This window comes from Rhizopus delemar, genomic scaffold, assembly GCF_000149305.1.
Source record: "Rhizopus delemar RA 99-880 supercont3.6 genomic scaffold, whole genome shotgun sequence".
NCBI lineage: Eukaryota > Fungi > Mucoromycota > Mucoromycetes > Mucorales > Rhizopodaceae > Rhizopus > Rhizopus delemar.
In genome coordinates, this window is record NW_027137832.1 from 1,325,175 (window position 1) to 1,345,925 (window position 20,751).

Here is a 20,751-nt window from a genome sequence, read left to right on the forward strand (position 1 = left end):
ATATGTCTCGTGTTCCTAGCATTCTTAGCCCCACCGAAGAGGATATCCAACTCCTTTTGAGTGCTCAATGTCACATTGGTACCAAGAACGCCAACGTTCGCATGGCTCCTTACATCTACAAGCGTCGTGCTGATGGTAAATAAAAGTCTTAATTCAAACCAATATAGCTTTGTAACTAACGCTTACTTTTCAGGTATCAACTTGATCAACATTGGTAAGACTTGGGAAAAGCTCATTTTCGCTGCCCGTGTCATTGCTGCCATTGAGAACGTAAGCTAAACATATGATGCTTAACCTATAAAATATTAAATCTGGTTGTTAGCCTCAAGATATTGTTGTTGTCTCTGCTCGTCCTTACGGTCACCGTGCTGCCTTGAAGTTTGCTCGCTACATTGGTGCTGAAGCTATTGTCGGTCGTTTCACCCCTGGTACCTTCACTAACTACATCACCCGTTCTTTCCGTGAACCTCGCTTGATCATCTGTACCGATCCTCGCTCAGATTTCCAAGCTGTTTTGGAAGCTTCCTACGTCAACATCCCCGTCATCTCTCTTGCTGACACTGACGCCTCTCTTCAATACATTGATGTTGCTATCCCCACCAACAACAAGGCCAAGCATGCTATTGGTTTGATCTACTGGCTCTTGGCTCGTGCCGTTCTCCGTCTTCGTGGTACTTTGGACTACAACACTCCTTGGGAAGTCATGGTTGATATGTTCTTCTACCGTGATCCTGAGGAAATTGAAAGAGAAAACGAAGCCGCTGAATTGGAAGGTGACTTTGCTGCCACTGCCGATGCTGCTACTGGTGAATGGGCCGTTGAAGGTGATGCTGAAGGTGTTGCCGGTATTGCCGCTGCTGCTGACTGGTCTGCTCAAACCACCACTGACTGGGCCGAAGATGCTGCTCCTGCCGCCACCTCTTCTTGGGAAGCTTAAATGAGACTTATTTATTAGACTGAACACAAATAAAAATAGTCTTTCTTTTTTATCAGTTAATTTTTTTTTTTTGTATTAAAAGAGGGGTTGGAAAAAGGAGTAGAAGGGTTTATTAAGGAGTAATAAGAAAGTAATGTTTAGTTACACTAAATATTAAATTGCTTAATTTCTTTCTTTTCTTTCTTGTTCCACCCTTTCCTTTCCTTTTGCACATGTCAAACAGTGATTTTGGTAATCCTTTAAAAAAATTCAAACTTGTCTTTTTAGGAGAACAAAGTGGTAATAAGCAAAAGTAAATTTCGCTTAGTAGTGACTGATTAAATAATCTAGTTGGAAAAACATCGCTCATTACAAGATTTATGTATGATACTTTTGATAATACATATCAAGTAATAAATTAGCCAAGTGGAATAAATGTTATTTGTTTAATTAGAAAGATAATAGGCAACAATAGGCATCGATTTTTTATCAAAAACGATGTACCTGGACGATAGAACAATACGACTTCAATTGTGTAAGTTTACTTCTGCGCGTGTATTTAAATTTTGCACTAACTGATATATAAAAGGGGATACTGCTGGACAGGTAACAATAAGAAAAGGGCTAAATGTTGTCAAGATAGTTGATGTATTATGTAACTAGGAAAGATTTCGCTCTCTTATCCCAAGTTATATAAGAGATTCTTCTGTTTGTGTTGTAGTTTATGATATTACAAGTAAAACAAAAAGTATAATTAATTAATGATTTATTGACTGTTTCATTGATAAGGCCGAAGCTCATTTTTGAATACATCCAAATGGATTGACGATGTTAGAGCAGAAAGAGGAACGGATGTAATTATTGTATTGGTTGGAAACAAGACGGATTTAAATGACAAAAGGTAGCGTGAAGCAATCAACTTTACTGTGAAAATTAATATATTTTATAGACAAGTGACTGTAGAGGAAGGTGAAAAGAAGGCAAAGGATTATAATATAATGTTTATTGAAACTAGTGCTAAGGCCGGTTATAACGTAAAGATTAAAAAAAATATAGGGAGACAAATGTATTGAACAAGTGTTATAAATAGATAAAAGCAATGTTTCGTAAAATTGGGCATGCATTACCAGGAATGGAAAATAACGCTGAAGATGGGCAGAAAGAACAATGTAAGAGTATGATTATCATCTAAAACACGATTACTTATCAATAAATCATTATTATAGTAACCAAAGTTGATTTAACTGACACATCAACAAGAAATGAAGAAGCAAGCGGCTGTGCTTGTTGATATTTAAAACAATGCATTTACAAAACAATAACAAAATGAATTATGTTTGTAATAGCAAATAAAAAATAGAGCATTTTACGAAGACGCGCTGTCTATTTTGGTACACAAAAGATAATGATTCAAGTAATCATATCTTTAAAACATATAATCCTGTGTGGCTTACAAATTCAATAACAGCTGTGACATCATCAAATGTCAAGCTTTCATTTTTTTTTCTTAATAAAACGGGGTATTTATCTCTAAAACGACGGTTTCTTAAACATGCTTCGACATTCCATTCAACGCATTACCTCAAACAATTTACGCAACACAACATTAAAAAGTTTTGCTGCTTCTTACACAACTTCTCTTCAGCCTACTGCAAAGACCGTTGCTCCTGCAATTGAGCAAGCAAGCAATCGTCAAACAACTTGGTCAGAGAATCAACGTGCTAAAGTCGATGCTTTAAAAGGTCCCCGATTTGAACAAACAGATATCAACACTCAGGTAAAATTGACATAATTGCAATCCCAGTAACTTTGCAAATTGCTGAATATATTCCATTGACAGCCTAATCCTATGGCCGCTATTGAGCTTATTGCTGAAGAGCCTATCAGATTTGTAAATAAGCGTATTGCTAACTGTGATGGTGGTAAGAATATAAAATATAACCAAATGCTTTCTATATATTAAAAATCAATTTGAAGGTGGTGGTCCTTTAGGTCATCCTAAAGTATATATCAATTTAGATAAACCTGGACCTCAAGCATGTGGTTACTGTAAGCTATATATCTTTCTATTTGACACCATGTAACTAATTTTTTTTTTTTTTTTGTTAATCAAGGTGGTATTCGTTTCCAAAAAGTCGATGAGCATCATTAGATGATAAACTGAACTATATTTAATTAAAACGATATTAAAAAGAAAATTGAATTTTGTGCTTAAGTGTGTTTTTATCAAAACAATGGAAAAGAAACAACATCTCAGATTGATATTCATCACTATTCATTCGTTTGTACTGTTTTCTTTTAAATTATATTTATTTAGATTGTTTATTCATAAGCTTAATAATTAAAATGCATTGTACCGTGTTATAAAATCAATACTAATTTCATGTATAATTATTTTTCTCCTTTAAACCAAAATGGTCATAATATAAATTAGGAAAATTTAAAAAAGATACAGTCAATTGCGACGTAAATATTAATTACAAATCCACGCCCTTTAAAAATCCCAGGGCATTGGAAGCTATAATTACTGTCTTTCAAAAAGAAAATCATAATGCTTGCTGTTTATACTACAGTTTTTTTTTTGATCTTGCAAGATATTAGTGCTGTCAACAACTTTACTGTCTATAGTTTCTTAATTAGGAAACTGCATCAATCTCTGCGAAATAGTAATTCAATAAGCGCAAATTAAAATACGTGTTTTGGTTTAACATGTTTTTTTTTTATTTTTCTTTTTTATTATTTTACAATATAAATATGGATGATTTACTTGATCTTAACTGGTCATCTACTTCTACACTAAATACAGTAAAAGAAAAAAAGCAGCAACAACAGCAGCAGCAGCAGGAAAAAGATGTATTTGCAGATCTTTTGCCAGCAAGTAACAATTCCAAATCGAATGACAATACCAAACTCTCTTTATTAGAACAGCAAAGAAAACAACATCAACAGGGATCATCTTCCTGGTCTCTACCCATTACTCCTGAAATTTCAAACATCTCAAAAATAACACCACAAGCTACACCTCCACCACTTACTACGTCTTCCTCACCTGCAAATAAGCCAATCTCCTTTGAAGATTTATTGAATCCTTTTGGTAGTAGTCAAAAGCAATCAAAAGTAAATAAAAACACCCCAATCAACCAATTGTAAGTCTATTTTTTATAATTAAAGAATATACTAATTTACATAAAAACGTTTTTAGACAGAATAGCTCAAAGCCAATTACTCTTACTGAAAACAAAGACCAATGGAATTTTGACTTGTTAGATACACAACCCGTAGAGCAAACTGAAATCAATGAAACAATAGCTGCCAATTCAGACCCATTTGACCTTGATGTTTTGATGCAGGGAGCTCAGAAAGTGACAACGCAGACAGTAAGCATTTCTGCTGAGTTTGATGAAGACAATCCTCTTGGCATTTTGGCAGGACCAGTTCAATCACAAAAGGATGATATTAAATTGGAAAGAGCTGATTCACCCCCACCACCTATCCAACAAAATGGATCAGAGGTGTTAGAAGCGGATGAAGATGAAATGCTAGCAAAATTAATAGATATGGGTTTTAGTTTGCAACAGTCCAAATTTGCTCTAGAGGCGACTGGTGGCTACGATTTACAATCTGCTATTGATTTGCTCATGCAAAGCTCTGAACCAGTTCGCCAATACCGTTCAAAAAAATTTGATCGCACTAGTCCTCAAACATCTCATTCAGAGCAAACCAGACATACGTCATTTCCGTTAGGTCCACAGAACGCTGAACAGCAAAATCAACGTCAGGGAGGGGATGATATATTGGATTTTCACAAGGACAAGATTGTTGGACAAGCACAAGAGCTTGGTGGTATGCTGTATAAAAACGCAGCTTCTTTTCTCAAATTAGGCCGTGAAAAAGTAACAAAGGCTGTTGGGGACTGGCAAGAACAGCAGCGTGCTCAACGTTTGAGGCAATTGCAAGAGCAGCAAAAAGGGCCAATCAGACCTAAATGGATGACAAATGATATGGATAATATGGGTAATATGGACATGCATGAAAAAACGGCAGAGAAGCCTACAGATGATATGAACAATCGCATGGGAAATAGACAAGATAACTATCAGTTGAAACATACTGTTCCTACAGCACAAAAGGCACCTCCACAACAAAAGCCAAAAAAGGACATTTTGTTAAATGATGCAGATGAACAAGTGTATGTGTCGCCATCACGTCGTAAGAAAACACCAACAACAAGCGGCCGATCGACGCCTCAATCTATAATAGACAACATAACTCCCTCAACCGTAGCACAGCAAGCAGTACCTCCGTCAAAACCACAGAAACGAACAAGACCAGTGATTAATGCATCGGCTGATGTTATTCGTAAAGTCAACCAGATACGAGAACAAGGAAATGAAAAATTCAAGCTTGGCCAATTTGGTGAAGCTGAAGAAGCCTATACCCGAGCTATCGAATTGCTCCCTTCTGGGCATGATTATCAGGTTGTACTGCGCAATAACAGAGCAATGACTCGCTTGAAGACAGGCGACTATAAGAAATGTATTGAAGACTGTAATATAGCCATTAAGTTATCAAAGGAGAGTGGAGAAGAAAATTCTGTTACGGAATGGTTTACAATTAACTGGCGTGATCAGCTTTTGAAATCACTGCACCGAAAATCCGAAGCACTAGAAAATATTGAAAAATATAAAGAAGCATTAGAAACATATGGGGAAGCACTGAAAATTGAGGGTCCTAGCAATTCAAAGTTAAGTCAAGGTATGGCTCGGTGTCGACAAGCTTTAAATCCAAAAATAGCAGCTGCGAAGGCTCAACCAACAAAGTCTATACCGCAACCAAAAAAAGAAGACATTATGGCATCATTTGATCCCACAGTAACCACTACCTCTTTTTCTGAACCAGTAGTTTCTGCTGAAGAATTGAACAACAGTAAAGCAGTAGCAGAAATGAGAGCAAAGGCTGCTGAACAAGAAGCTGAAGAAGCTGAGCGACTATCAAAAACGGATGATGTCAATACACGCTTGATTGCTTGGAAAGCTGGTAAAGAACAAATTTGAGAGCATTACTAGCTACCTTGGATACGTTACTGTGGCCTGGAGCTCAGTGGAAAGGGGCTCAAATGAGTGACTTGATTGATATTAAAAGATGTAAAATAACATACATGAAAGCTATTGCAAAAGTTCACCCTGACAAAGTAAGTACATATAAAATAATAAGAGTGCATTTGAAACGTTAATGTTTTCTTTTCTCTTTCTTGTTAAAGCTCCCCGCAAGCACAAGTGTCGAACAAAAGATGCTGGCCAGTGGCATATTTTCTAGCTTGAATGAAGCTTGGGACGCATTTAGATTGCAGAACTCTATTTAAAATACCTTGTTATATAAAAATCAAAAGGCAGCATTTTGTCAATTCCCTTTTTACTATTAAAATAGATATTCTCATTAATTTCTTGAGAGTTGGATTTTTAAACGTTTACTTTATTTACAAATAAAATAAGATTCAAATAAGCACATGATGACTCACTTTTCATTGTTTTCGTCCGGACCAGGTCAAAAGAAAATGAGTGGAAGCTAAAACCCCTTATGGGATCAAGGATAAAAATGTTTGGAAAGAAAGAAACGGTGAAAAGTGTAAGAGACACTAACAAGAGACATTTGAAAGCCAGTAGAGGAATCTTTGTCCAATATAGGGTGGAAGTGAAGGCGGAAATTTGCCATGTCATAGGTAGTTGAACTTATGGAGGATGCTACAGATAGTTGGCCATCGAAGAAACCAAGGAAGGATTGCTTGAAAGGAATACCGTGTTCGATGAGGTAATGTATTTAGAAATAAGGACAGAGGATCGAATATTATTTCAGGCAACAGTAGTCGGTGCTGCATCTTGAGTCAATGAACAGAATGGGACTTTGTAAGTGTCTGTGAATGATGAAAGGAGTATGTTCTGGATGTAACTCTAGGCAGCCATGGTAATGATTGTTTTTCGGTGTTTGTAAATCTTCAGTTTTCAAAATCAGCTTTGATGAATTTAACAAAAGCTGAGACCAAATTGATAAAAAATTTCAACTTTATCTCCTCGATCTTGAAAGATGGTATGAAGTTACACTTCTTAGTTAAGCATAGTACAACTTTGACTTACGCTTTATTTGAATAAAATAGCCTCAAAACGAGCACATTGAAGAACACATCAAGCGTCATGGTCGTCGTCTCGATTATGAAGAACGAAAGTAAATTCATTGTATTAAATCAACCGTAGCAATTAGACAATTGACATTCTTTCTATTTAGACGTAAGAAAGAAGCCCGTATGGCTCATAAATCATCACAAATAGCTCAGAAGCTTCATGGATTAAAGGCCAAGCTGCACAATAAGAAACGTCATGCCGAAAAGATTCAAATGAAGAAAGCAATTAAACAACATGAAGAAAAGAATGCCAAGCAAAAGACAGCCGATGCCGTTCCTGAAGGTGCCGTTCCTACCTATCTTTTGGATCGTGAAGGGGAAGATCGTGCCAAGATTTTAAGTAATATGGTTAAACAAAAGAGAAAGGAGAAAGCTGGTAAGTGGTCAGTACCTTTACCTACAGTTCGAGGTATTGCAGAAGATGAGATGTTTAAGGTGATGAAGACGGGAAAAAACAAGTCGAAGCAATGGAAACGTTTAGTTACAAAGGCTACGTTTGTTGGAGAAGGCTTCACTCGTAAACCTCCAAAATACGAAAGATTTGTTAGACCTATGGGTCTTCGTTATAAAAAGGCACACGTCACACATCCTGAATTGAAGGCTACTTTCTGCTTGCCTATTATCGGTGTAAAGAAAAATCCCCAGTCTCCCTTATATACCCAACTTGGTGTGATAACTAAAGGTACTGTTCTTGAAGTTAATGTATCTGAATTGGGCTTGGTTACAACAGGTGGTAAGGTCGTTTGGGGTAAATATGCCCAAGTTACAAATAATCCTGAGAACGATGGTTGCATTAATGCCGTTTTGTTGGTCTAAATCATTCTTATTCTTCGCTTGTCATTTTTTATTAATATATACAATAATATGCATCTTTGTTTTTGTACAATTTTACTCTTTCCATTTATTAGAAATAAAAAAAAATCATTCGTTTCAAACAGAAAATAGGGCTCTAGGAGTGTAATGCTCTTCAAGATATTTAATATACTCATCAGTCAATTTAGCATTTAGAACACACATCATATTATACAACTACTCGATTTTGATTGAATCGACAATAGAGGAAGTAGCAAATTCTTTTGTAAATAAATAAAATTACTCAAGCATACAAAGACCGTGCTTTTTGGTAACTTTAGCAACATGATCGATCACCACGTCCTTACTTTGCTCTTCAGTTTTGACTTGAAATTTCTTAGAATTAAAAAAAAAAAAAAAAAAAAAAAAAAAAAAAAAAAAAAAAAAAATCAGTATATTTACTATTTCTGTTCTTGCCAACGAGCAAGTCAATAGCTGAAAGGCCTCAAGGAATCCTAGTAATACCACCGTCAACCCAACAAGTGTTTATTCCTCTTTCTTCCTCGCGATATACCAAGTTGTACAAGTTTTGCATGCTCACAAGCATTGTCCATCCGCGCTTCTCTGTGATGCTATTGAGCTTTAGAATTTCCATGTATGCATCAAATTTGCGCCGATGTAACAACCCCTTCTGGAGTGAATCAACTTGTTCAATGCCTCCATAGTTCCTTCCGTAAGGGTTTTCTATATAAATATTAGAACTAATCATGATATCGTATCATTATCGGCTAAAAAATTCGCTTTGTCCAAACGATATACTTGCTAAAGGCCAATGTAAGCTATACCAAGATGTCTCAGCGAACTGCCAATAGCGTCAAAGATGTGCTTTCATGAGAGACCAAATTGATTAATATTCAAAATACTGTTTTGGAATTTTGATTTGCCCTTCAATTCTTGTGCTATTAACTCATCAAAAGCTATGTAAAATACATTTATAACAATGGGGTTTTGGGAAGCATTGAGTTCCTTGAGTTTTTTACAAAATTCCTTCGCCTTCATCGCACGAGTACATATTACATACTTTACTTTCAAGTTTATGTTACCAAGGCATAAGTGCTGCATTTTGAGAAGATTCTGAATTACTGAGCTATCGGTAGAAGCCATTGTTTGAAGTTTTTTTGTTAGATAAAGAGAAACCAAAAGTTACACTGTCTATAGACTAGACAAAACGCTTCGCATTACAATCAATTTGCTGTTAAATTGATATTCTGTCTTTCTGCTTTTTTAGTTTTTCTTTCTGTTCAAAAGGTTATGCATCATAATGGAAGAGTTCTTAGATTATCTGCTGAAATACTTGAGTTGGCAAGCGTAACGACAAGGCCTTTTTTATGCAAATATTGAAGCAAGTAAAAAAATTCGGTCCGGAGTTGTTTGCAGCCCGGACAGTCATGTAGAGTATTCATGACGGACTTCGAAGAAGAAAGTATTGGTGTTTTCAAACACTGTGTCTGCCCAATCTTTCTCTTTCCTCACTCACAGGTAATCCGTACGTATATCCAAACGTTTAGAGTGTAATCCATTGTTATAAAGATGCATCAACATCTATTATAGCAGCAGAGGATAATAAAAAAGTTGAATCAATACAATTAATACTAACCTATATCTTTTCATATATAAATCATTCACTTTCAACATTTTTGAAATTCAACCAACATAGACAATGGTTTTGAAGCACAACAACCAATTGCCTAATCAGCACTTCCGTAAACAATGGGACCGCCGTGTTAAGACCTGGTTTGATCAAGCCGGTCGTAAGAAGTCTAGAAGAATTGCGCGTGTCCAAAAAGCTGCTCGTATTGCTCCTAGACCCATTGACGGTCTCCTTCGCCCTGCCGTTCGCTGCCCCACTGTCCGTTACAACATGAAGTTGAGATCTGGCCGTGGTTTTACCCTCGAGGAACTCAAGGTAAAAAATTAGATGAGCGAAGATAGTTAGACATGGAACTGAAGTAGTTTTTGAAATTTAAAAATAGGAAGCTGGCATCCAACGCAAGGAAGCTCGCTCCATTGGTATTGCTGTTGATCACCGTCGCCGCAATAGATCCAACGAGTCTCTCGAATTGAACGTTCAACGCTTGAAGGCTTATAAGGCCAAGTTGATCGTCTTCCCTCGTAAGGCTGCTAGCCCCAAGAAGGGTGACTCTGAAGCTGCTGAAGTTGCTTCTGCTGTTCAATTCCGTGGTGCTCTCTTCCCTGTTGAACAAGTCGCCGCTGCCCCTGAAGCTCGTGCTATCACTGCTGAAGAAAAGAACGGCAACGCTTACATGAAGCTCCGTTATGCCCGTTCTGCTGCTCGTACTCTTGGTGCCCGTGAAAAGCGTGCTCGTGATAAGGCTGAAGAAGAAGCCAACAAGGTAAATTTGGGATACATGCATGTCATATCAATTGAATTTAACATTATTTTTTTGTCTTTTGCAGAAGAAATAAATTTCTTTAAAAGCTGTTCTACAATAAATGTTATAGTCAAAAAAGGGAAACGAAAGGATTTATTTATCTTTTGTTATTAAATTGCTGTCTTTAATATTATGAGCAAAGTGCAACATAGATAGAAAGTGTGGAAGAAGGAGTAAATAACAGAAATTATGATAGACTTGTGCATAAATATGCTACCAGCCAGTTGCATGACCATCACCTCTTGGGTCGCTTCCAGCTGCCAAAACTCTGTGACCAGTTCTACCATCAAGATTGAAGCGAATGATTTGACCTCGTCCAAACATAGATCGATTGTAACCAGAAAGACGATAACAGACGTGCCCCATCGCTTCAAGTTTGCTTATAGTTTGGTCTGTTATTCCATCTTCTAAGTAAATGACAGATTCTGTTACATCTGTGAATGAGTAAGCATCAGCATTCACTTTAGCATTTTTCTTTGGTGGTGCAACACAGATGCGCGGAAGATCAAGTGCATGCTGAGGATTTGATAAATAATGCTTCATATTTAAGATAACTTGCAATTGGCCTTGGGGCTGCATAAAGGCACCCATAACTACATTAAGAAAATAATAGTAAGGGCATACAATTGACCTGTATGCTATTTAAAAAAGTACCTCCAAAGCAAGCTTCAAGCGCATGGCCATTTTCTGTTTTACGCGTAATCATAGATGGAATGATAGTATGATATGGTCTTTTACTAGGTCCTAAGCAATTGGGATGTCCATCAATTAAAACAAAGTTTCCACCACGGTTATGTAAAACAACCCCAGTACTTTTAGCAATTACATGAGACTATATAAAAAAAAAAAATAAGAAAATGTCACAATAAACAATTTTAGAAAACGTACACCGAAATGCATAAAGGTTGAGTTCTATTTATTTGTTAGTTTATTAAAAGTCATTTAAAATTTTAAAGTACTCACAATAAAACTACAAGCATTGCCTTCTTCATCTACAACTGAGAAATATACAGTATTTCCAATCTCATCAGGATAACCCTTTTGAACCTCATTATTCCTTTGCTTTAAATCAATGAGCTTAGCTCGCTGCCTGAGATATTCCTGTAAAGCACATTGATTAATTTTATGCATTTTTGTCCTATCGTCTTATTTACTTTGCTTAAAAGGTTTTCTGTGGGCACATGCTGAACTTGTGGGTCTGTTACATAATGCCTAGTATCAGCAAACGCAATGCGTAGGGCTTCTGAGATGATATGGATATATTCGGCAGAGTTATGATCCAGCTTCTTGAAATCTACAACACCTTCTTCCTCAAGTGCTTCAATTATACCAAGAGCGATAAGAGTAGTTATCCCCTGACCATTTGGAGGAATTTCCCAAACAGTCCAATCATGATAGTCAAGCGAGATAGGATCGAGCAGTTCACTTGTATGATTAGCAAGGTCTTTAAGAGTCATGACACCTCCTCGAGTTTGTACAGCCTCAACTATAGCTTCGCCAATGCGTCCTTCATAAAACCCTTTCTTTCCGCTCTTAGCAAGCAATCGGAATGTCCTATATAAATATTCTAAATATAAACTAAAAACATAATGGATATCCAAAAAATACTCTGCAAGCTCAGGGACTGTCATCACCTCCCCTTCTTTAGGTGCTCTGTTGTTATCAATTAGCCATTCAATTCTTTGGTTTGGATTTTTCGCCAAAAGCCCCTTTACTTCTCCTTTCCACTGTTTTTAACATATGAGCAAACAAGCCATAGCTATACTTGTATTTTACTTACTGAAGTAGCAGATATATGTGATACAGGAAAGCTTTTTTTTTAAAAAAAAAAGTAAATAAAAATGCTTTGTAAAAAAAAAGGTTAGTATAATACCCGTTTTCAGCTAAATCGATTGCTGGCGCAAAAATTGTCGATAAATCAACTTTTCCAGATCCAAAATGGTGAACAGTGTCCACCCAAGCGGCAGCAGCACCAGGAACAGTAATTGAATGGACACTTCGAGTGAATTCATTTTGATCAGACAGCTTTGCTTTATTCTTAAGGAAATCCATCGTGAGATTAGCAGGTGTCCTATCGTTATAGTTGAAAAAGTGTGTTAAATGAAATAATATAGCAAATACCTTCCAGAACCATTGAGTCCCTTAACCGTACGTGTCTTAGCATCATAAAATAGACAAAAGGCATCACCACCAATTCCTGTAGACCCAGGCTCTAAAAACATAGATACATAGTAACCAAACTCAAAGCAATGATTATATTTTGTCATTACCTGTTATATTGATAGCAGCAGCTTTATGAGTTGTAAATCAAATGTTGGTACGTAAAATACAGTGTTCATTATATATAGACATTTACCTACAGCAACAGCAGCATCCTATCAAAAAATGAAAAAAAAAAAAGTTTGTTCATTGACAGCGCTTATTTTTACAATATTCAGTTAACTTACAGCAGCATTTCCTCCTCTTTTTAAGATTTCAATTCCTGCTTGCGTAGCTAAAGGCTGTCTTAAATAGACTATTGTTTATTTGATGTAATGTGTGATATACTAATATGAGCTAACTTACGAACTAGCCACCATGGCATGGGTCCCATATACTGTAGAGCGACGAGATATAAACGGCAAACTTGGTGTTGTCATATCTAAACGAAAAGAAAAAGAAAGTACAAATTGGTCCGAGTTTCGGGTACACCTTGAATTTATTGTGTTTCTCAAATGAGGTGTCACAAAGATCTAAAGGCTGCTGTTACTGTGACCATATCTATTGAATAATGCATCTTTAGCTTTTTGGTTTCTTGAAGACTGTTATTACTATTAAGAGATAGACGTGTGCTACTTTCATACCATCTCCAAAATAATAAAAACTAAATTGTACGGCAATGATAAGTATTTTATTTCAGAATACCCTCATAAAATATACCGTTTTCCCACCTGTAATAACTTTATTGAATTACGTGATAATAATGCTTTGAGACTGTGAAAACAAAATTTTTTATTGAGAACATGCCGTCTAAGTTTATTGAATAGAAAAGGTTCTACGGTCAACGAGGATAAAATTAAATACAATGAATACTTTTTTTTCTTGTGAAAAGATGTATGTGCGTCATGATAAATGATGAATAAGTTATGTAAGGAGAAATATACAAAGCAATTAGTAACAGAAAATTATAGAAGTTTAACACATAATGTCAATCTCTTCATCGGTATCTTCATCGTCTTCAGTCTTTGTCGCTGACATGGCTATCTCTTCTTTACTTGGCGGCACTGGAATAGGTGTGGTTGTATGCGCAATTGTTTGATTGTCAACAACATTAAAGTCCATCTTTTCATCACTATAAACAACTAAAACACCATCCTCAGCATCTTCTTCGCTTTCATTATCTGAAGGAGCAAGCATTTGTTCTAGAAGACGACGTTTATGAACAGCTGCACGTCTTTTGGGCCTTGTAGATGCTATACTATGAGGATCCTGGAATACAGCGATAGAGGAAGATACATCATCATCATCTTCAGATTTACGACGGTTTCTGTATCGCTTGCTTTTTCCTTGTCTTCTTCGACCACCTTTTGTGGATGTACTTGGTCTTGTTGACTTGTTTTTCTTTGTCAACGAAGCCATAGAGATAGGACCATTAAGGTTGACAACGTTATCAACAGATAATGGATTAAGCTCTTCTGATTCGCTGAATGAAGAGTCAATATCCAAATCTTCAGTAAGTTCTGCTCTTGTTTTTGTTCTTGGTTGACGAGGCCTGCGAGCTCTTCTTGATTTCGCTTGTTTGCTTTTTTCTTCGTTTTTCAAAATAGAACGACCTTTCTTTGTTTGTTTTTTCATAACAAAGTCTTCAATATTTACAGCAGGACCACCATTTTGTTCCAAAATACATGCATCAACATAAAACAAAACTTGTACCAATTGGTCGCGTGCCAGACACGATAAATCAATTTCGACTTCATCTTCTTGTTGGGTATTTGGCTTTTCAGAAGCTAAAATAGACAAAATACCAGGCAACTTTTCAGGATTCAAGCTATTGGTGATGCGTTCCAATAAGGTCTCTTCAATCTGACGCTTGTGCATATACATGTAAGGATTAGTAACAGGTGATGAGGCTCGAGATTGTCGGTGAAACGTAGGCTCTGAATCAGAGTCAGAATCAGAAGAGTAACTCATTCGGCGACGACTGTTCAAATTGGCAACCGTAGTGGGAATAATTACATCTTCATGTTCAGAACCAGATTCGTCATCCTCATCAGACGAGGAATCATCGCTTGAATCTTCAGAGCTTGTAGAACCTCGTCTGCGCTTCATATTTTTGGTCATGTCAAAAGCATTTACTTGATTTTCTAATTTTTCAAGTAACTCTTCTTGATCGTCAATCTGAATGTCAGCAGCGATAGGGGAAGCAACAGGACTAATTTGAGCTGAGGTATTGGGTGAAGAAGCTGAAGAAGTAGGGGCACTCATAGTAAGTGAAATGTCTTCGGGAACTAACTCAGCATGTTAGCTTCCAATGGTTAATACTTTATAGGAGGACCACATACCAAAAGACACCTCATCATACAAAGACTGTTGAATCGTATTGGGAGATAAAGCCATCTCATCTTGACCAAACAAGTCTTCGAGTTGAATGGATTGAGCATACATTTGATTATCCAATTCTGCAATACAACTAGCATTTTCAGTCATCCAGGGTTGAAGCCAAGAGTTCATTGATTCTCTATTTATAGTTTCACAATATATAAGCAACTCAACAGGAAAAAAATTTTTTTTTCTTGTACCTCATCAATAATTCTTGAACTTCACCCGTCAAATCTTCTACTGAAGGCATACTTTCGGACCATTGTTCGTTGGAAGCAACGGCGGCAGCAGCGGCAGCAGCAGCTAACAGTTGGTTATATTGTTGATTTTCGTCGGTTGTTTCAGTATCAGTAGGGTAATAACTGTCTTCAACTGCTTCAGTAGTCGAAACAGGTTGATGTGCAATAGTAACTCTGTTTTAAAAGTATATTTTCAGTACACAGCTAACTATTTTTTCATTAATAAATATTACCCTCCCATAGAAAATGTTTTTAAAGAAAAGTGCGCGTATAAAAGGGTATTTCGAGATCAAGTAAAATAAAAAATGGATAGAACAAACAAGTAAAGCTTTCTTTGGTTACGGTTATATACTCAGCGCTATTAAAAATGTGTTTATAGTTTCTTTATGTAAAAAAAGACACAAAAGCAGCTGGTTTTCTTGTTTGCTTTTTGCAAAAAGACAAGAAAAAAAGTAAAAAAAAAGCTTTTTTGGACTGTTGATTTTGTCAATTAGCTTTAAAAAAAATTTACACCTCCGGCGTATAAGCTGAATTTTAAAAAAAGCTCACGGGTAGTCACGCTTGATCTTCATTCAAAATTTTCATTGGATATTTTTGCAAAAGGGTAGAGTTTATTTAAGCCAATAAAAATACAATAAATATAACTAACAATGCAAGGACATTTCTAGAATATGGCCAATGAACAGTATAACGCTTAATTAACGCTTTGATAGTCTTAGAAGACAACAATAAAATCCAGCACGTCATTGATATATGCTTGATGTATAATATTATTTTTTACTTTAGTTCTGCTAATTAAACAATGTCAATTATACCCAGTCCATTAAAGTTTAAATCCAATTGTTCAAAATACAGTGAAATAAGCCTCCTTTGATTCCAGTCATATTTTGCTGCCCGCAATCAATTTATATTGCATTGTTTTACCCGTTAATTATTCGTGTAAAAAGTAACATGCTATTCTTTAATATATGTTTGTTGGTTGCAGTTATGAACAGATTCACTTCTAATACTTGCTGGAAAAAATTTGCTGCTGAAAGATATCAGCTAAAAATTTTTTTTGGTTGTAACATAAATTCAGAGAGAGTTTCCTGAGTTTGATCCACTGTGAACTCCTATAGCAGCAAACATAAAGTGGTGTGAGAAATGTGACAGCTATGCTTAGCCTCTTTTATGCTACTGGATCTTTCAAGCATTGGCAAAAAAAAAATTCGTGCAAATAAAATAAAAAAAATGGTTCAAAAGTAAAAATAAATTTAGCATAAAAGCATGAGGAAAAGTAGAAGAAAAATGGGTGCAAAGGGTAAAGAATAATAGCAATAATGAGTACATATAACAAAAGAAAAAATTAGTAGGTAGTTTTTGTTCCTTTGTTTATAGAATTGATATTAGCAATGTTTTTGGTCATAACATCATCTTGATTAATTGTGTCAGCAATAACACTTCGAGTAGAGAAATAAAAATTAGATATTGAAATGACTCAATAGAAACACTTGTTAATAGATTGTCAAGATATAGAATACCTAAACAAACATTCAAGTCATCAACCCCGATCCAAAATCCAAATGGTAAAAAGCCACGATTATTCTGTATCAAGACAAAGAAATGAAGATGTAACTTCTCAAACTAGAAATAATAAACATGTACAAAGAATGATTATCCTTCTTCTATTAAAAAGGTCCTATTACTTGTAACTTATTTTGGTTACCAATTCTCTTAAAGGATTACAATAGCATTGCTTATTCTTCGTTATGAAATATATTAAAACAAAGCTAATGGTTAAACATAATTACGAATATATCAATAAATGAATAGGACGAAATGATCATGAGGCGCCCTGTAGCATAGTAGAAAAAGCGGGGGTTGCTGTGCTTTTGCAGATGTACCCAAGTTAAGGATCAAAACAATAGCTATTTTGGGCGCTATCTCTCCTTATTGTGTGATAAACAGCAAAGAAAAACAAGGGAACTAGTCCCTTCGAAGAAGAGAAAGATAGCAGGTGGCACTCAGGCTGTTGAAAATGCCAAAAGGGGAAATGTAACTGGGTACTATAATTTCATTGCGAGTGCTGCTGATATTTTGTATCAGTAAGGGTGATTGAAGAGCAGCTACATTGCTATGGACAATATTTCTATTCACAAGGGTACTGATTTTATAAAATAAATTGAGCAATGCTGCTACTGCTATGTTTATCTTTCTGCTTACTCTCCTGAGCTCAACCCCAATTGGACAGTTTTGAACAGTAAGCCTTTTTTTTTTTTTTTTTTTTTGGTACAATTCATGCACCAATAAATTTATGAAGGTGTATGAATAATTTGTAGAAATAGTATATAACTTTATTGCCCATCCTTTAGCTACCAATGACAAGAACAGAAAGAAGTAGATGTGTATGCTAGCGCCTTGGCTGGTTACCAGGTGGCAAACTAGAACCTTGTGCAAGACATCCTACTCAGATGTTCACAAAACAATATGCAATAAGATGCCTAGATATGAATCATCGCTTATAAATACCAGAAACGGTTCAAGATCCTCTATCGTTTCTTCTCAACAAAATACCAAACAGAATACCATGCTCCACTCATTCTGCCTCTCCATGGTTTATTCGATGGCCAGTCATCTGTACTATGCTTTATGAATTTGACTACCTGTTCCATGATAAGGACCAACGTTCACTGCCACTCCAACCAGGACAAAAATTCCTCGATTGGCTACCCTCTTCCCCTCACTAGTAACATTCACTTGTTTCCTTCTTTCGTCCTCCCATATCTGTTTTACCTTTGATCCCCAAAGGGGTTTTAGCTTCCATTCAATTTTTTATTGATCTGACCAGGGGCGAAAACAATGCAATATTAGACATCATGCGCTCAAATTAGTCATTAATTTTTGTATAAATAAAATTCAAAACTTAAATGTACAACTTTATTGGATTAAACCAAACTAATCTTATGCAATATTTTCAAGGTTAAATACCAGCAGATCCCATGGATTATAAAGAAGAAGAAAAAAAAATTTTTTTTCATAGTTATGAAAAAGTAAAAGTAACTCCATAACTTCAAACTGTAATCTGTTTTGTAAATTATTAATCAGCTTAGGAAAACGACTGAATCATACTTATAGCTATCGACACCAATATTGATCCTACCTCTGTATGTATACCATTCCTACCTCTGAAAATAATAATAATAATATCCTTTCCCATTCATAAAACTTAATTAGAAGAGTAAATTCAGTTTTGGCTAGCAGACAAAATGATAAGTGTTGCTGAGTCTAACAATTGACACAATAATCCCATATTGTTCGTAAAGAAGCGTGATGGGAATAGAGACTATGCAAACACCATCAGAGTTACAAGGGACTATCACCAATTGAAAACATGTCTATATTTGCTAGTCAGTCTGATCAATCCAATCTTTACACATATTATGTAATAGTTATTCAATGATTGCGTTTAACAAACAGATACTAAATGAAAAAAAAAGAAACTATGTAGACTTCATATATATTGAATAAAAGAAACAGCAAATAAAAGACTTTTAGACGTTGTCTGCTGGTTTTTTTGCATCAAAGGATGACTATCTACAACTTATTCGAGATACCCGTTATAGTATTTTCCATTGGTCAACAGCTTCCAAGCAAACTCATCATCTTCTTCATACTTATTTCCCCGATCAGCCTTATATGCTTCTTTCAACTTACTTAAAATTGATGGTGGGGGAACACCGAAAACAAAAGAGGGAATAATAGAAGGAGCCTTGTCAGGAGGGGAGTAATATGTGGGGCGAGTCCAGTTTACACGTTCCGTAATCATGCGGGGGAGTTGGTTAATGTCGAGGCTTTCTACAGTACCCATACGGCCGTTGCTGATTATACTTCTGAGTTCTAAACCCAAAGATTCCATGCTTGACTTAATAGCAAGCAGGTATTCAAGGGGCATATTCAGGTCATTGAAATCATCAGGCTTGCTTGGTAGAACGAAGCGTGTTTGTGAGGCTGCCACATACAGCCCGTTGTATGCAAGATCCAGAGTGGATACAATGCAAGTGTTACAAACAATTTGAAAGAGATATGCCCGGCGAGATTTTAGATCAATGTTGGACAGGATGTCAAACAGATTATCAACAGTATCTTTGCCTTCTCTTGTCAGCTTTCCTTCGTCTAATATTGTTTTGTTTTTGCTGTCGTCTTTGACAACTTCAGCAGCAGCAAGATCAATTTCTTTCCCGTCAACGTCCACGACGAATCAAATGTCGATTTTAAATCCTTTTACATACTTGCGATCAGGATAGAGTTCTTTTTTATTAGTTGTGCTAACATCAAAAATCGATTTGCCAGACTTAATTCTAATGATGCCATTGCCAGGGGGGAACTTTTTTTAAACAACTTGAACCAGATAATACATGTATAATGGATCCAGGGTAATCAAGGACGAGAGTACGTGCTAGTATTGGCCGATAGCCTATGATTAGTTTTAAAAAATGTTTGAAAACTGTAAAACAGAGGAATTGTTGTACAGAAAGATCATTATCAAGGATACTTTTGACGTGTCTCAGTGATCTGTTGGCATTGGCATCTTTACGGTAAAAATTCAATATGATGGTTAAAGTTGACTTAATAAGGCTACCAACAAGTAAGGGTTTCATTTTGAGGCCATTAAAACGGGTACGGAGCTCTTTCTATTGTTCTGAAGAAAAATGCCGATACTGTGAATTGATTGATTCATCGGATAGATCCAAGGTAGATGACAATCCATTAGACATAATTTTTTTGTCATCGACTTGGCATTACTCATATATTTCTAGAGCTTTTCGTTTGATTAACGTTACCACAGACAAATTCAGTCCGCAAACAAATACTTCATTATGCTCTACTTTTTCATCATCATTATCATCCACATTCGTCACGTTGGTATTTGGATCATCAGTATTTGAACGACAATTTGTTTGTTTCAAGAAATACTTGTCAAATCCTAAAGATCCCAACTGTAGCTCAATATTTCAGGATTTGTCCACACTTGGACTATCCAAACATTACATTTTACATTATCATGACAAGTTTACAATCTATGATTTTTTTGCTACAGTCATTCGATTCATTTGGAAAGCCCACTGGCAACAATTCTTTGAACAGACTCCTGTCTTGGAGGAGATTGGCTTCAACTAAGTCTATAAGGAATTATTGAAACTATCTGCTAATATCTTTTGTATTTTCGTGACAAGTCACTGTTTCATACACTTGTGTCGCTCTTAATCCTTATACTCTTTGATGAGTTTTAATAAACATTAAAATTTTCATCCATAAAAAAATTGTTTCTCGACAATCGTAACCGCCAATCATTTTTTTTTTTTTGTAAATGCCAATATCCACCAGCCTGACTGTACTGTCATTCTGTAAGGTAAAATTAGTAGTATATTAATGGAAAGCTATGCTAATGGCTAGCAATAAAGGATTCAATCAATAAATTAATATTTTTTACTGTTTAGAAGCTCATTAGGTTAAGAGTTTCTTCTTGGGCCCATGTAAGTAAGAAACATTATGGATAGGCTTCAAGAATTCAGTTGATAAAGCTGATGGTTTGCCTTTCTATGACCAATTTATCGACTG

General features: G+C 35.9%; 11 protein-coding genes across 11 annotated transcripts; 7 read left to right on the forward strand and 4 right to left on the reverse strand.

The window, feature by feature from the left end:
* Nucleotides 1–2: 2 nt before the first annotated feature.
* Nucleotides 3–937, forward strand: RO3G_08513 (40S ribosomal protein uS2; the record flags this gene model as incomplete). The annotated part of the gene is made up of 3 exons (XM_067663103.1): nt 3–135; nt 194–270; nt 323–937. The coding sequence occupies 3 exons, from the start codon at nt 3–5 to the stop codon at nt 935–937; spliced, it is 825 nt and encodes a 274-aa protein (XP_067519204.1).
* A 212-nt stretch (nt 938–1,149) lies between these two features.
* RO3G_08514 (GTP-binding protein Ryh1) lies at nt 1,150–2,207 on the forward strand (the record flags this gene model as incomplete). The annotated part of the gene is made up of 9 exons (XM_067663104.1): nt 1,150–1,229; nt 1,268–1,298; nt 1,382–1,451; nt 1,506–1,522; nt 1,580–1,652; nt 1,706–1,817; nt 1,866–1,950; nt 2,007–2,085; nt 2,143–2,207. 9 exons carry the CDS (start codon nt 1,150–1,152, stop codon nt 2,205–2,207), a joined length of 612 nt encoding a protein of 203 aa, XP_067519205.1.
* A 261-nt stretch (nt 2,208–2,468) lies between these two features.
* RO3G_08515 (uncharacterized protein) lies at nt 2,469–3,068 on the forward strand (the record flags this gene model as incomplete). The annotated part of the gene is made up of 4 exons (XM_067663105.1): nt 2,469–2,693; nt 2,757–2,838; nt 2,894–2,965; nt 3,031–3,068. 4 exons carry the CDS (start codon nt 2,469–2,471, stop codon nt 3,066–3,068), a joined length of 417 nt encoding a protein of 138 aa, XP_067519206.1.
* Nucleotides 3,069–3,670: 602 nt separating this feature from the next.
* On the forward strand, nt 3,671–5,970 carry RO3G_08516 (uncharacterized protein; the record flags this gene model as incomplete). The annotated part of the gene is made up of 2 exons (XM_067663106.1): nt 3,671–4,062; nt 4,119–5,970. The coding sequence occupies 2 exons, from the start codon at nt 3,671–3,673 to the stop codon at nt 5,968–5,970; spliced, it is 2,244 nt and encodes a 747-aa protein (XP_067519207.1).
* A 904-nt stretch (nt 5,971–6,874) lies between these two features.
* Nucleotides 6,875–7,907, forward strand: RO3G_08517 (30S ribosomal protein S8e; the record flags this gene model as incomplete). Its single annotated transcript, XM_067663107.1, has 3 exons — nt 6,875–6,877; nt 7,068–7,135; nt 7,196–7,907. 3 exons carry the CDS (start codon nt 6,875–6,877, stop codon nt 7,905–7,907), a joined length of 783 nt encoding a protein of 260 aa, XP_067519208.1.
* Nucleotides 7,908–8,771: 864 nt separating this feature from the next.
* Nucleotides 8,772–9,047, reverse strand: RO3G_08518 (uncharacterized protein; the record flags this gene model as incomplete). Its single annotated transcript, XM_067663108.1, has 2 exons — nt 8,772–8,860; nt 8,987–9,047. The coding sequence occupies 2 exons, from the start codon at nt 9,045–9,047 to the stop codon at nt 8,772–8,774; spliced, it is 150 nt and encodes a 49-aa protein (XP_067519209.1).
* A 556-nt stretch (nt 9,048–9,603) lies between these two features.
* On the forward strand, nt 9,604–10,370 carry RO3G_08519 (60S ribosomal protein eL13; the record flags this gene model as incomplete). Its single annotated transcript, XM_067663109.1, has 3 exons — nt 9,604–9,849; nt 9,917–10,297; nt 10,362–10,370. The coding sequence occupies 3 exons, from the start codon at nt 9,604–9,606 to the stop codon at nt 10,368–10,370; spliced, it is 636 nt and encodes a 211-aa protein (XP_067519210.1).
* A 564-nt stretch (nt 10,371–10,934) lies between these two features.
* Nucleotides 10,935–12,929, reverse strand: RO3G_08520 (uncharacterized protein; the record flags this gene model as incomplete). Its single annotated transcript, XM_067663110.1, has 9 exons — nt 10,935–11,168; nt 11,348–11,437; nt 11,491–11,890; nt 12,052–12,095; nt 12,293–12,407; nt 12,458–12,548; nt 12,693–12,711; nt 12,784–12,851; nt 12,902–12,929. The coding sequence occupies 9 exons, from the start codon at nt 12,927–12,929 to the stop codon at nt 10,935–10,937; spliced, it is 1,089 nt and encodes a 362-aa protein (XP_067519211.1).
* Nucleotides 12,930–13,510: 581 nt separating this feature from the next.
* RO3G_08521 (uncharacterized protein) lies at nt 13,511–15,394 on the reverse strand (the record flags this gene model as incomplete). The annotated part of the gene is made up of 4 exons (XM_067663111.1): nt 13,511–14,823; nt 14,878–15,053; nt 15,115–15,327; nt 15,387–15,394. The coding sequence occupies 4 exons, from the start codon at nt 15,392–15,394 to the stop codon at nt 13,511–13,513; spliced, it is 1,710 nt and encodes a 569-aa protein (XP_067519212.1).
* A 3,339-nt stretch (nt 15,395–18,733) lies between these two features.
* RO3G_08522 (uncharacterized protein) lies at nt 18,734–19,000 on the reverse strand (the record flags this gene model as incomplete). The annotated part of the gene is made up of 1 exon (XM_067663112.1): nt 18,734–19,000. The coding sequence occupies one exon, from the start codon at nt 18,998–19,000 to the stop codon at nt 18,734–18,736; it is 267 nt and encodes an 88-aa protein (XP_067519213.1).
* Nucleotides 19,001–19,547: 547 nt separating this feature from the next.
* On the forward strand, nt 19,548–20,310 carry RO3G_08523 (uncharacterized protein; the record flags this gene model as incomplete). The annotated part of the gene is made up of 3 exons (XM_067663113.1): nt 19,548–19,581; nt 19,664–19,727; nt 19,950–20,310. 3 exons carry the CDS (start codon nt 19,548–19,550, stop codon nt 20,308–20,310), a joined length of 459 nt encoding a protein of 152 aa, XP_067519214.1.
* Nucleotides 20,311–20,751: the final 441 nt, after the last annotated feature.